We start from the raw sequence: 13,723 nt of genomic DNA, 5'->3' as shown, positions 1-13,723 counted from the left end.
TTATGTTGCGTTGTTTTATTATTAGTAGACATATGCACTAATCGGTTCTCAAAAAAGTAGACATGTGCACTATATAGTTGTTCTCAAACAAATTGACCTATAATGTAAACACGCTTGTTTGTTATAGCTCATAATATTGTAGATGTCAACTTCGTGAAACTATATTGACCTATAATGTAAACACGCTTGTTTGTTATAGCTCATAATATTGACCTATAATGTTAATCAGTTGGTGAAACTATAAAAGGATATCCTAATTTTAGAATTGATTCTGATCGATCATCAGTCTCCTTTATACACCCAAAATAAATTATCTTACTATGTGCTTATCTTATATTGCTAACTTTGTTTTATTCATCAATGCAATAATAAATGAGCTATTACACGTCGATTTGAGAAGGAAAGACAGAACATTCGCAATCTAAGATAAAGTCAAGTGGAAAAATAGTGAGAAAATTGTATGGTAAAGAACAAAAAAATAAAAAGAAAAAAAATGGAAGCATGGGCAATGGCAAAGAGGGGGGGCTATAAGAGTGTTTGGAAAGACGTATGAGAAACTCGTGGTTTAAATATAGCCATGCACACTTAGGGTCCACTCCCATTGTACTTTTTCGTTTTTCTCTGTATCCCACATTTTTATGCACTATCCCAATTTATCGAATTTATTTTTGGATATTCTTGCCAATTATTTACGCATTATTAGAAACATCCATCGACAAAATGCCATTATCATAAACCATATATTAGTATTACATAATGTCAAAAATCAATCTCATCGTATGCATGACATGATATTGAATCATGTTATAGGGCCGGGAGATCTTCAAACCAGTGTGAAATCGATGAAAATGATAAAGTATAAAACATATTTCTGAGCCTTAATCATACCAAGTGTCATGCTGACTCTGATATTATGTTAATAGACCATCTCAACCAAAAGATTAAGCTTATATAATTGAGGCCCGAAAATATATTTTATACTTTATCAGAAAAGTTATAGCGGACTCTCCTTAATTAGTAGGTAGCTAGAATTTGATCACGCTCATAGCAGTCATAAGATACATAGCTAGCACTGATTAGTTTAATCCGCTCATCAAAATGCACCTATATAGTAATGCATCGAAGCGAACAATACGCAACTATAGTAATGCATTATGCATCAACATTATTTATTACATAAAGATTCAAACTACAAGTAGACCCTTTTGAAAAAAATGGTGAATCTAACAACAAATATCAATCACCACCTACAATTACATCCCCGAGATGTTTCCATGTTGGAAACTCCCCATGTAATTGTCTACATCATTCTTTAATTTCACCATTGTCCACCTCCTCCCTTGAACAATAACAACACTTGTAGAGTTGTAGGTGTCATTACAATTATTGGTTTTGATTTTAATCATACTTCTTAATTACTCATTTTTGTTTAATTTGAATACATATTTCAACTTTGATGATTTTCAAAGATCTTATTGATCACTTTAATAGATAATTTTTAGAAAGATTGTTAATCATGTCAATTCATAAGTTTGAAAAAATTGTTATTGACATGCCATATTTACTTACAAATTCAATGTGATAATTTAAAGAGTAAAGCGCACAAGAGTACAGTGTGACCAAAAAGTTTTGGTATGCATAGTATTTTGTCTAGAAACTACAAAGTAGAAAGATATTTGTGGCATACAAATGTAATACGAAAGTATTTAATTAATTGATGTTCCCTCTAAATTTTCATTAATTAGTTGTGTTTTCTTAATTAACTTTAATTGTCAAGTTCGAGCCTCCATCATCATACATTTTTCTTAAAAATTTAAAGTCATTAGATTAATGAAAAAAAAATGGCATTATAAGCCTATTCAAAAAAAAAAAAAAAAAAAAAAAAAAAAGCATAAGGGAAAGTAGAATTCTAACTCAAGATTCAATGTTGAACATTGTAATTTTTTGTTATTATAATAGTGTACCAAAGAGTAAAGCTTCAATACTTCAAAATTGAAAGAAATAATAATTAGAAAGCTAAAACGACACTTTAAAAAAACTTTATGTATTCACCTATTTACATGAATTTTAACTCATCAACATAGATTTGAATTTGTTTTTCTTAAACTAGACTTCTTAATTGAACATTTTTTTTCCCGAACAGGATAGGAACTTATTTTAATAGTGAGTTATGCATAGTATTAAGTAGTCTAACCTTTATTAAATGACTGAGCTTTTTTGTGTAAAAAAAAAAAAAAAAAAAAAAAGACTGAGCTTTTTCTTTTTCCGAACTTAATTTATTTGAAGCTAATTTTCTAAAGAGGGCACAATATGAACAACAACGTAAAGGCTACACATATAACTATTATATATGGTCCCTACCTACAACCTTATTTTGTCATGTTTTTATTGGCTACAATAATGGGCCTATGTTTCATTAGAATTCAATTTATATTTGAATTCTAATTTTCTCTTTTTTTTAATGATGTGTCAAATTTCTAGTGGTGTTGTATATAGGGACAACATACAATGATTGTATGTGTATCAGCTCTCGAAAAGCAAGAACATTAAAAATGGTTTGGAAATTGGGAGTAATTTAATTGAATATTGACAAATTATAGTTTAGCAATTTGACACTCAATAGCACATTAGTTCCCCATCTTTATCTACAAGATAAAGCAAAAATCTAGCAGCCGAGATAATTGTGGCTTTAATTAGAGAAAACCTTGGATAAGATAATAATAATCCTATTAACGAATTGTGGTTCTGATTAGAGAGGTCATGTACAATATTTGGAGCAAGTCAAATTGTTTGGGTAGAAATCACGATTATTGGATAAGTAATAGAATAGAATCCAGTCCAAAAACGGAAAAAGAAGTAGATGAACAAGATTAGATTTATTTCAACATGTGATACTTGATAGCTACACACCCATATATGACTATGGGATATATGCATATATATATATATATATATATATATATATATATATATATATATATATATATATATATATATATCAATATTATCGTATACAAATTAATGTATCAACATTTGTAATAGTATCCACAATGTATGAAAATGCACTTTTTAAATGCGAAATTTTGAGGTTTTACTTTAACTTGAAAAATCTAACACAACGGAATACAATACCTAATGACACCAACTTATCATAGAATTATGCTTCCAACATGTTCAGCAAAATGTAGTTGTAGCGGTGGTTGTTAATTGTGGTGGTGGATGTTATTTGTGACTTGTGAGAGTATAGTCGTCAACAACAAATGGTTAGTTATAAAGATAGATAACTAAATATCAGTGTTAAGTAAAAAATTATTACCTTTGAAAATATAAGGAATTAAAAAATAAAAATAAAATAAAATAAAAAACAATTACCTTTAATTTCAAAAGCAAATGATTTTAGCTTTTAACTATAGCTAAACCACTATACAACAAAACTTTCATTTTTTTTAACGACTATAAGCTACTTAAAATCTACTACCCAACACGCCCTTTTTATATATAAGTTTAGTGTAAGCTTGCCTCTTATCAAAAAAAAAAAAAATAGAGTCTAGTATAAGCTTGCAAGCAAGGGGGCTGCCTCACATTAAACTTAACACGTTGTAGTACTAAAATCATTGTCAATCAGCACATACATGACACTTCGCTTCCAAAATTCATACAAACTAAAATATTGTAGTAAAACAAAGCAAAGTATTTTATTTTTTTTGGTGCAAACAAAGTTAAGTATTTATACTAAGTCCTTGATAGCTGATACTGATTTGTGAAAATATAGCTTAATTAATCGCAATAAAAGTACACCAGCATGTATAAATGTATACTTTTTTTTTTTTTTTTTTTTTTTTTTTTTTTTTTTGTCATCAATAAAAAATACTCGTACCATAGTTGTCGAAATTGGGCCTCATAAAACTTAAATATGGAAATCAAGACATTGTTTGAGAGATTGGAGCCCTCAAAAACTCAAATTGAGAAAACAAACAATAAAGAACTTTTGATAAGGTTGTTACAGCAACTTTAGACCACAGTTATGCCCCATTAAGCAAACAGAAAATTGTCAAACACATGAATTTTTTCATTAAATTTGCGCTAAAAAAAAATATAAAATAAAAAAAATCTGTTATGGATAAAACTTAAAACAGTGAAATTTCACGTGAAGAGGCCCATTAAAATAAACCAAGTCACATGAATGAATGCCCACAAATAGATAATTGTGGCCAACACAAGCTCAAAGATGGTGACAAGCTTTCATTTGCTTAATTGTCAATTTTTTGGCAGAAGTATGTACTGTAAGTGATTACAAATTTATAATAGGTCGCGTTCTCTCCAACTTATGAATTTTAATTTCGATTTAAGTTTCGAAAAATAATACGTAGTAACTAATTTATATTAAGCATAATGTTATGAGCTTATGACAAATTTGTCCAATGTGAGACTTCAGTGTTGTGTCATTTATAAGGGAGAGCTAATATCAATTAATTGCCAGTGATGACAAGTTATAAATATCTTGCTCAATTGAATTTCTTAATTTCCTTCTTTTTTCTTTTAGAAATTGGCTAATTTCATAAAAATTCAAAATACAAAACAAATCAATGGAAAAGGAAATAATTCCTCCAAAAAAAAAAAAAAAAAACGGAAAAGGAAATATACCCAAATGCTCAATACTGAAAAAATGAAGAAATGTTGGTTGACGAAATCATCAAATTCTTACGTTGTTACAATTTGCTAACACATAGACCTGATCTGTACAAGAATAGATCTCATAAAAGCTTTCTACGTCGTAGAGGATGTGGTGTGTTGATCTTCAGTTTCAGCATCAGGACGTCCATAGACAACAGCGAGATAATGGCCTACGGTTTCTCTAGTGAGGCCAGGAAACCTGTGGTGGCCGTCTGGTTTTGGGTCAATTTTCACAAACGGCCACCTCAGAAACTCGGCAGCTTCACACTCTTCCCATCCATCCCCAATCACACAGAACTGAACATCGGGTCCACCAAAGCGCTCCTTGATCCATGAGAAACAACGAAGCTTCCCTACGTCCCATGCACTATATACTGGGAAAGTTTTATTTATACCCAATATCAGTACTTATCTCAGTACATACAAACAGAAGCAGAAGAGAATAAAAGACTCAGAAAAAACTATATACGACAGGGAACTCGGAAGCTAAGAGGCCCGGCCTGCAAAAAGCCATTTGATTGGTCATTAATACTTGCTTTTGGGCTGGACCAGTTCTTCATCCCTTCCACAGTACTAGTCTAAGTAAGTGGAGAGCTGTACTAAGGTGCTTTCCTCACCTACCTTAGTAGTTAGTTACCTTATCATCTTCGCAGATTAACTAGTACCTATTACCTAAACAGGTCCCATACAGCAATTAGCGTGTTGCCAATTTGCCATGTTCATGAAGATGATAGTGCATATCTATATAGAGAAGTGACATTGGAACGAAAATCCCAACCAAAAAGGCTACAATACATTAAATAAGGTTCTCTCGAAATTGTTATCGTACTCTCTGTCTAATAAGAATTGCTCTTAAAAAAATAAATATATCCCATCCTGGAATATCTCATAATAATTCTCATTACATAGCATCTGGCTCCACCCTCTTCAATGCCATTTCTTTAAAAAACATTGCCATCCACAATAATTAGCGGTGTACAGAGTTGAGCTGGCTTTAAGCCTTACTCTGGACAGGTCCTACGGGTGAACAAAAGCAAAGAATCCTGTCATCAAATGAAGCATTATGCTATGGAACCTTTACATTTGATGTTCAAACTAAGTATAAGCCCCAACAATACCAGTGTTGATAAGACATAAAACAGGTATGAACAAGGGATATGGGACCAACTTGAGGGAGAGAAACGGATGCACCCAGGAAAAAATAAAAGGAATCAGGCTTATCTTCTTTCTCTCTCTCCCAAACAAAGTTTCCATTATTTATAGGCTTATCAGATCTGGGATTATATTCGAAGATCCTTCTTCACTACTTAAACATTCTCAATAATTGGAGCCATCAATCAATGTAAGGATTTATTGTAGATTTAGAGCATTCTACAGAGAGGCAGCCCCAAGGCCCTTAAAGGTGGTATCAATATAATCGATGAAACTACATGAAATGGTGTGGAGGAAGTCCTAGTGTCATTATTACTTTCCCTATGATACTTACTTAGAGCTCGTAGGTAAACAAGTAAAATGGAATTATTGAAGGAATGGATAATTTTAGTTTCAAAGGATGAGACAGAACCATTAAAGTTTCACCCACATTTTTACTATATTAAGATTACATCTGCCAAGCTGAAAAAGAGAACAGGGACTCTTCTATGCAAGGCATTTTCTGCAGCAACTAAGCAGGTTTATGCTAACAAGTCCAGATTAGTTTCCTACATATTTTTCAGTAGAAAGGGATATGCTTCGTACATATTAATAAATTATTAGTGGTCACATCGTAGCCAAAACTTATAAAGATGGTTCCTAAACTAGGAACTAGCGTTTATTTATGAATTGTTTATTACTATCTCATCCACTCAGTATCATAGCCTTATAGGAGCTGTTAGCCAATATCTGACATTTTCCAGGAATGAGCTTTTGACTATCACTATATAGTTGTATAATTCTATGGGCAAACTTTATAGTAGAGATATCAAGAACTACAAGAATAGCATAGAGGCATTATACGCCCAACAGAGTGATAATTTCAGCAGGAAGATGATGAACAAAGCGATAGTTAGAAGGGAACTTACTATTTTCACAAGTTAACAAGCTGTCCAATTTAAATAGTAAACATTTGACTAGGCTCGGAATCAGTGATCCAGCAGTCACTAAGATATTAATGCATTGAAACTCTTCACATCCAGTGGTTACCAATTCCCTATCACCGGAGCAATGCTGCAGCAAGGTCCGTGCTGCATCAAAAAAAGGAGAATGTTTTCATTTATGCTGTCAGAAGTAAAGGCACTATTAAATAAGAGTCCGCAATGCACCAGTGAGGCAGTGACACCAAAGTGCTTCAGCAGTACAGCAAGTATTTAAGCAACAAGAGTATCATTTATTCCCAAGAGACCAAGACTATAGAAGGCAACTAGATATAGAAGTTCCCATCAAAGGCATGATCATACATTTGACAACAGTTTTGGCCCATTATCTCATTTTAGAAAAAAAGTTAAATCAAACCATCTCATTAGTAAAATGATTGAATCAGATTTTTGTACGTTTGTAGAATAGTGAAGACAAGCAAGCACAATATTACTACATTCACAAAACAAGGAAGGTTCATTACATCATAAGAAATAAAATTCTCAAGATAAGAATCCTCAGGATCCACATCAATAGTCAAATTTGAGACAATTCCTACAGTAACTATATCACGTATGCTTTACAGAATAATATTTCCAGGAAAAAAACCTGATGCTAACATGGCTTTTCCCAAACTCTTTCTTTTATTTGTTCTTAGCTGCTCTAGCTTATAATCTATGTCCATGTTGCAGATAAAAGTGGCCCAGAATGACAATGACTTCATGAGAAACACTCACTCTTCTCAAACTTGCATAAATAATGCAGAGTAAACTAATGTTCAACTGCAAATATTGGAAGCAATTGTTGCAACATGCAATGAATTCACGGAAGTGCCCACTGATGACATACACAATTGAATTAAATTCTATCTTCATGCCAAGACAGTGAGAAATGACATTAACCCAAAATTTCAACAAGTAATACAAAAAAACATTATGATTCTATCACAGATGATACAAATCTTAAAAAAGAAACTTGCATGTAACACCAAAAGGTTAATATATAGCAGTTGTCACAAGTTATATACGTATGCAAATTCTTCTCGCATTCGATAGAAATTTTAAGCTTCCTCTCTGTGATTCACTCGTTAATTAGCTCTAATATTAGGTTTGTTGCGGTGCGTGGAGGGGAAGAGGGTGGATGAGGAAGGTTAATTTAATTACATCTTCCACAAGTGTAGTCAGTTCACTAAGCCTTCATGAGAGAGAACAAAAAAACAGTAACCCAGCTTGATGAAGCAACAGTGAAACTCTAGCAGACACTAAGTATAGCTTTTTTTTATTTAATATATGTTTTTCCGTCTTTCAGTTCATATACGGTTCAGAGGGATGCAGTGACCAAGTATGCATTTTACCCAGAGAATTATACATACCAGAGGATAGCCATCCATCAGTGTAACTATCGGTAATCTCATATAGATTATTCCAAAGTTCAATTTTCTTCTGGTCAAGTATAGTATGCAAGCCCTGAAAAAAATCAGAGATTAAGTCATGGGAAGAATAGGAACTAAGAGGTAATAGGAAAAAGAAGGAGACAGCTTAATAAGTTAATAGCTCATAAAAGATGCACAATGTCTGAAACAAGTACATATTGTGCCACGAATCATGTATCTAACAATACAGAAGTGCTACATCCTATACCAATAAGCAAATTATTACAAAGGAAGAAAGCAAACAAAACCAGAAGGAGTCCATAGCGAATACCTGTTTATACTTCTGGGCTATGATCCTATGACGATAAGCAAGCTTTCTTTTGTTGATGTCATCTGTTGGAGAGCCAATGTTGTCTTGGCTAAAATCATAATTAGAGAGATCAGCCCCGTCGTCGTACGGGTTCAAAGCATCAATCACAGGCTCATTGCATTGTTCTATCTGCAAATGGAGATCAAATTAAGCTATCTGAAATCACCAGTATCTCTTTGGATACCTCTAAGCAGTGTATACTAACTTTAAAAAGGAACCATAAGAGCACGGACAATCGTATGATCATTCAATGTCACAAAGCAGCCAACATACTTGTTCATAGAAGAAATAATCATCGCAAACATCAAGGATAAATTTTTCCCACATCTTTCCAATATCAACGCCCTTCTGTACATCCTTCACACCACTAAATGCTACTGCATATGTACCATCCAACAACGACTTCAACAATATTAGTGTCTCATCCATATCCCATATGTAGACAATCTTTTTCCGAACAGCACTACTTTCAGCAACATGATTCTCATTTTCAAGAGCAGATTCACTTTTACTACAATCACTCATAGTGACACTTCTCAGAAACCAGTGGAATCAACACTGTAACCTGAAACACAAAAATAGGGAAACCAACTTCCTAATAACGTAACAAACTCGAAATCAACTTCAAAGCATAAGCAATAGCCAATATCATTGAACAGGATCAACTTCAAAGCATAAGCAATAGCCAATATCATTGAACAGGATCAACTTCAAAGCATAAGCAATAGCCAAAAATCATTGAACAGGTAAAAATGCTCGTGAAACACACTTGATCATTTGGCTATAAACTCAAACATCTGGGAACTCAAAGTATTCCTAATTACTTCATTTCATACCACAAAGGTATCAGATTAAGGGGTTATGTTCTTGAACTCAGCTAACACATAATATTTGGTACCAAGGTTCCAAACCCATATCGCCCTGGTTTCATTCATGATTCCGTACCCATACCACTCGGCAAACCAAACAACACTTCTCAAAATATAAATTACTAAAACATGAGTAATTAGCCACCCCAAAATGCATTAACATAAGATGTGAGAACATTATCAAGTATAATATATCTGTATCAAAGCTGTTTCATCACAATAACACAGAAGTAAAGATTCCCACAAAACCAAGAATAATTCAAATGAGATTCAGGGTATTTTCCTATAATAAGTTCGAAAAAAAAAAAAAAATAATAATAAAAAAAAAAAAAAAAAAAAAAAAAAAAAAAAAAAAAAAAACCTAGTAAAGAATATTGATACCAAATCGCATAAAATTAGAATTTTTATACTCAAATTGAAAAAGAAAGAAAGATGAAAACTTGGCAACAATTTTTTGCATAATGCTAGTGCATTAAATTGAAAATGATCTCCAAATAAGGCGAAAAATTGGAGCAGCCAGTGTGAGATTAGTTAAGCAAATTCTTAAGTAATTAGCAAAAAAAAAAGGATCAAATTAAGTAAGTCAATTAAAACTAATGAAAATTATAATCTCTAATAGAGTAGTAGCAAAGTACCAATTAGCTCAAGCAGTTCAAAGTATTGAAAGTAGATATTACTCGTATTGAATACAAATTCGTCGAATTAAAAGAAAAGCTCACCTGAATATAACAGTTTGATCTGATTTTGCCCAATTTCTGACTTCAACCGTGGAAAAATAACGAGGAGTTTGTTGATGGGGAGAAATAGTTAAACGATGCCGTCTTGACAAAGTTTCAATATTCTCCCTAAATAATAAGCCCACATTTATATTTTTGGAAATTATAAAAAGAAAAAAAATACAGAATTAAGGGTTTATAATGTTTGAGCAAGTTGTTGTCAAAGAAAAAAAAAATGTTTGAGCAAGTTAATTCAAGTTTGAAGTTTGAACTAACTTTTAATATGCTTGTCTAAGGTATTGTTCTAATTTTCTGAACTGACTTGAGCTAAGCTGAACTGAATTGATTGCAGTTGAACTGAACTGAATTGAATATTTTATGAGAGAAAAAAATTAGAAACTGAACAAAACTGAGCTAAACTGAACTGAATAGAATTGAATGGAGCTGAACTGAACTGAACTGATTGGAGCTGGACTAAACTGAAGAACTGAAAATAAGCTGAAGAGAACATGCCCTAATCTTAGGTTGTTAAAATTCTGGCTTTATAAACTTGTTAGATTTTAGTTCCATACTCATGTCAGACTGTATTTTGAGTAAACTCAAGTTTGCAATAATTTAAATAAGACTTGATTAATTTAACAATATAAATTTATTTGTGAATGGGTTTTAACTGATTATAATCAAACATGAATAAGATTATAAATAAACTTAAAAGAGTTGTTCGAACATTATTGAGTTGAAAATGTTGTTTTTCGAACTTTACTCATCATGTACATAATAAAAAGCTGAAGGTTTTTTTATTCTCTTAAAAAACGAGTTTTGACTGATTTTTAGCCGAGCAAACATGGTGCCTGTGTTCTTTTTCCTTTTGAGTTTTCTTTATTTTATGTTGTTACAATAATTGATTGGAATTTGGAGGGAAAAAAAAAAGAAAAAGAAAAAGAAAAAGGAGGTAGCAATATTTAGTATACATCTGTTTCTAAATGTTTCATTTAAAAATGTTCTTTATGCTTTACTCGCGGAGTAATTTCTTTAATGTTTTTTCTTACACTTTACATAAAATTCTCAATTTTGGCAATTATTATGCTACTATTATACCCTCAGTTAACCTATTGATCTTATACCCTTCAAATTTCAAATAATTTTTATGTGAGATTTAACCCAATTGAATTGTTTATTAGCAAATAATTTTCACTTATTTTTCTAGTTTCTACACAAATTTTTTTTTTTTTTTTTTTTTTTGGGGGGGGGGGGGGGGGGGGGGTATTTGCAAACATAGGTCTTTGTAAAGAGTAAAATTAATGAAAACAAAAGGCAGAAAGGGTGAAGACAAAAGGAATGCATTAGAATTTATCACCATGTTTACTCTTTTATTATTCACAATAACATATTTACATTATTAGTTTTAAGTGTTCAAACATTTTAAATATACAGAAGAAAAAGAGAAAACAGATACACATGGAAGTGGCTATTGTACAAGATTTAATGTTTCTTGATTAGTTCCTTTGCGCTGGTACTACTTCATCAAGGCAAAAACAAGACAAGATGCAGGACCATAATCCCCTTCTTCCCTTCAGTATTCGGTTTGGAAACCTGTTTCTTTTATCGGCGAGTTCAGCCATGTGCTGAACAACAGCCTGATCAAGAGAAAGGATGAACATGTTAGAGAATGAACTAAGTACAGGTATTAGTGATAGCTTAATCACAATACTTTACAACAACTTTACCTGAGCTCCCAGTTTAATAATCTCAGGGGGGATTTCAAGTGGTGTTCCATCAGCAAGAAACACCTTCAGCTTTGATAGGAACCTGAAAGAATCTGGCAAAACTCTGATTTGATCATAACTTATGTCCAACTCCTCAAGCATTGAAAAGTTGCCAATTGAGCTTGGCAAGGATTTGAGATCAACAAAGTTGTTCCCAATGTTCAAAACTTTCAAGCTCGACATAGAGCACAAGCAGTCTGGGACTGATTCGAGCTCATTGAAGCTCAAATTGAGTTCCTCTAAGCTTTGAAGATTGCACATTGTTTCTGGCAGGTTCTTTACTCTGTTATAACGGACTGTCAAAATCTCCAAATTCACAAGGTTCCCAATCGCCTCAGGAAGAGAATTTAACCGATTGAAATTTACTTGTAACACCACCAGAGACATACACGAGCCAATTGCACTAGGGAGCTCTTCGATTTCATTTTTGTCAAGATTCAACTTCTCCAATGAGCTAAGGTTGCCAATTGAATCAGGCAATTGAGTGAAGAAATTAGAGCTCAAATCAAGATTGACTAAGCCTACTAACTTCTCAAAGGAAGCTGGCAAAGATTTAAGCCTATTCCCATGAAGATCAAGGTCAGTTAGACTCGTGAGCTCTCCAATCGATCTCGGAAGGTTTATTAGTTGATTCGAGTGGATGTCAAACTTCTTCAACCCCTTAAGCTCACCAACATCCGATGGAAGAGCCATAATTTCGTTTTTCGATATGTCAATTTCAGTTAAATTTGACAATTTCACAAGTGATAAAGGAAGCCACTCAACTTCAGCCATTAGCCTTCCTTGAAGATCAAGGACTGATGCACCAGTTTTATCATAGTTTTCGAAAAGAGTAGCCACCTCCATCAAACTCATCTTCTTTGTGCATCCTCTTCCTACTTTGTAAAAATTCAAATCAAATTAACTTAACATTCTCAAACAACCAAATCAAACAATATGGTAAAATTATCCTCATTTTGTCAAAACTTCATGCTTTTAAAGTCAACCCATGAACTTGAAACCCTAACATCTACCCTAAAACCCTTATAATCTAGTAAATCCAGAAAACAAATATAATTGCAGCATAATTGATGAACAATAATAAATATAACAATACATAATAATTGAAAAAATAAAAATCAAATACAAGTTTTGAAATCGAACCTGCAAATACTTGAGGTATAATTGGAACATCAACAGAATTACTTTGCAAGTTCTCATTTTCTGCGAATTTCATCAAAATCCCATCAATTATTTCACAGTTTTGATCAATTTCTTCATCTGGGTATTCCAAATTAATCAAATTATCCATTTGGGTATCCCCAGAATCGGTCTTTTGAATGAGCTCCTCCAATCTCTGAAACGTTTTTTCAAATTGGATCAATTGAATAGGGTCTTTCCTCTGCTCGCCGCCATTGAAGAAAGACATGGCCTTTCTTAGTGTTTAGAGGAGAGAGAAAAGATCACAGAAGACATAATCTGATGGAGTCTGCTGTTTTTGAAATCTGCTTGAAATTCAATTTAATTTGGGTGTTAAAGATTAGAGGATTGGTAAATGGTACTGGGTATGTATTGACTGTTTCAAATAGTTCAATTGTGGGAATTGAAAATTGGTGACAGTGATTTGTGAAATTTGGTGGTGAGTTCTTACACGGCTGCTGCTGTGTGGGAAGCCTGGATTAGATACGACCGACAGCCTTGGCTAATTTGGCAATGGACCGGCATTCTTGGCTAATTAGAAGAAAACCATTAACTAGACTTGTTACAAATTCACAAAGTAATTCTTATGGAGTATGTAATACGGAGTAACGGACGGACTTAAAACGACTTAAACGAGTATACCTTAAAGGCTTAAATACGGAGTA

General features: G+C 32.8%; 2 protein-coding genes across 3 annotated transcripts; both read right to left on the bottom strand.

The window, feature by feature from the left end:
• Positions 1 to 4,629: 4,629 nt before the first annotated feature.
• Positions 4,630 to 10,254, bottom strand: LOC145580482 (protein phosphatase EYA-like). The gene is made up of 6 exons (XM_081637753.1): positions 10,117 to 10,254; positions 8,802 to 9,093; positions 8,490 to 8,657; positions 8,159 to 8,252; positions 6,735 to 6,896; positions 4,630 to 5,048 (listed from the first exon to the last, which is right to left on the bottom strand). Exons 2-6 carry the CDS (start codon positions 9,051 to 9,053, stop codon positions 4,768 to 4,770), a joined length of 957 nt encoding a protein of 318 aa, XP_081493879.1. The 5' UTR covers positions 9,054 to 9,093; positions 10,117 to 10,254; the 3' UTR covers positions 4,630 to 4,767.
• Positions 10,255 to 11,452: 1,198 nt separating this feature from the next.
• Positions 11,453 to 13,651, bottom strand: LOC145580455 (uncharacterized). Of its 2 annotated transcripts, none has more exons than XM_081637751.1 (3): positions 13,023 to 13,651; positions 11,841 to 12,757; positions 11,453 to 11,750 (listed from the first exon to the last, which is right to left on the bottom strand). In XM_081637751.1, the coding sequence occupies exons 1-3, from the start codon at positions 13,285 to 13,287 to the stop codon at positions 11,610 to 11,612; spliced, it is 1,323 nt and encodes a 440-aa protein (XP_081493877.1). In that variant the 5' UTR covers positions 13,288 to 13,651; the 3' UTR covers positions 11,453 to 11,609. The 2 variants fall into 2 exon arrangements, with proteins under 2 accessions (XP_081493877.1, XP_081493878.1); XM_081637752.1 differs by having other exon boundaries at positions 11,841 to 12,754.
• Between the last annotated feature and the right edge of the window lie 72 nt (positions 13,652 to 13,723).

The sequence above is a fragment of the Chenopodium album genome, chromosome 2, assembly GCF_948465745.1.
Source record: "Chenopodium album chromosome 2, dcCheAlbu1.1, whole genome shotgun sequence".
Taxonomy (NCBI): Eukaryota; Viridiplantae; Streptophyta; class Magnoliopsida; order Caryophyllales; family Amaranthaceae; genus Chenopodium; species Chenopodium album.
This window is presented reverse-complemented; position numbering and strand designations above follow the sequence as displayed.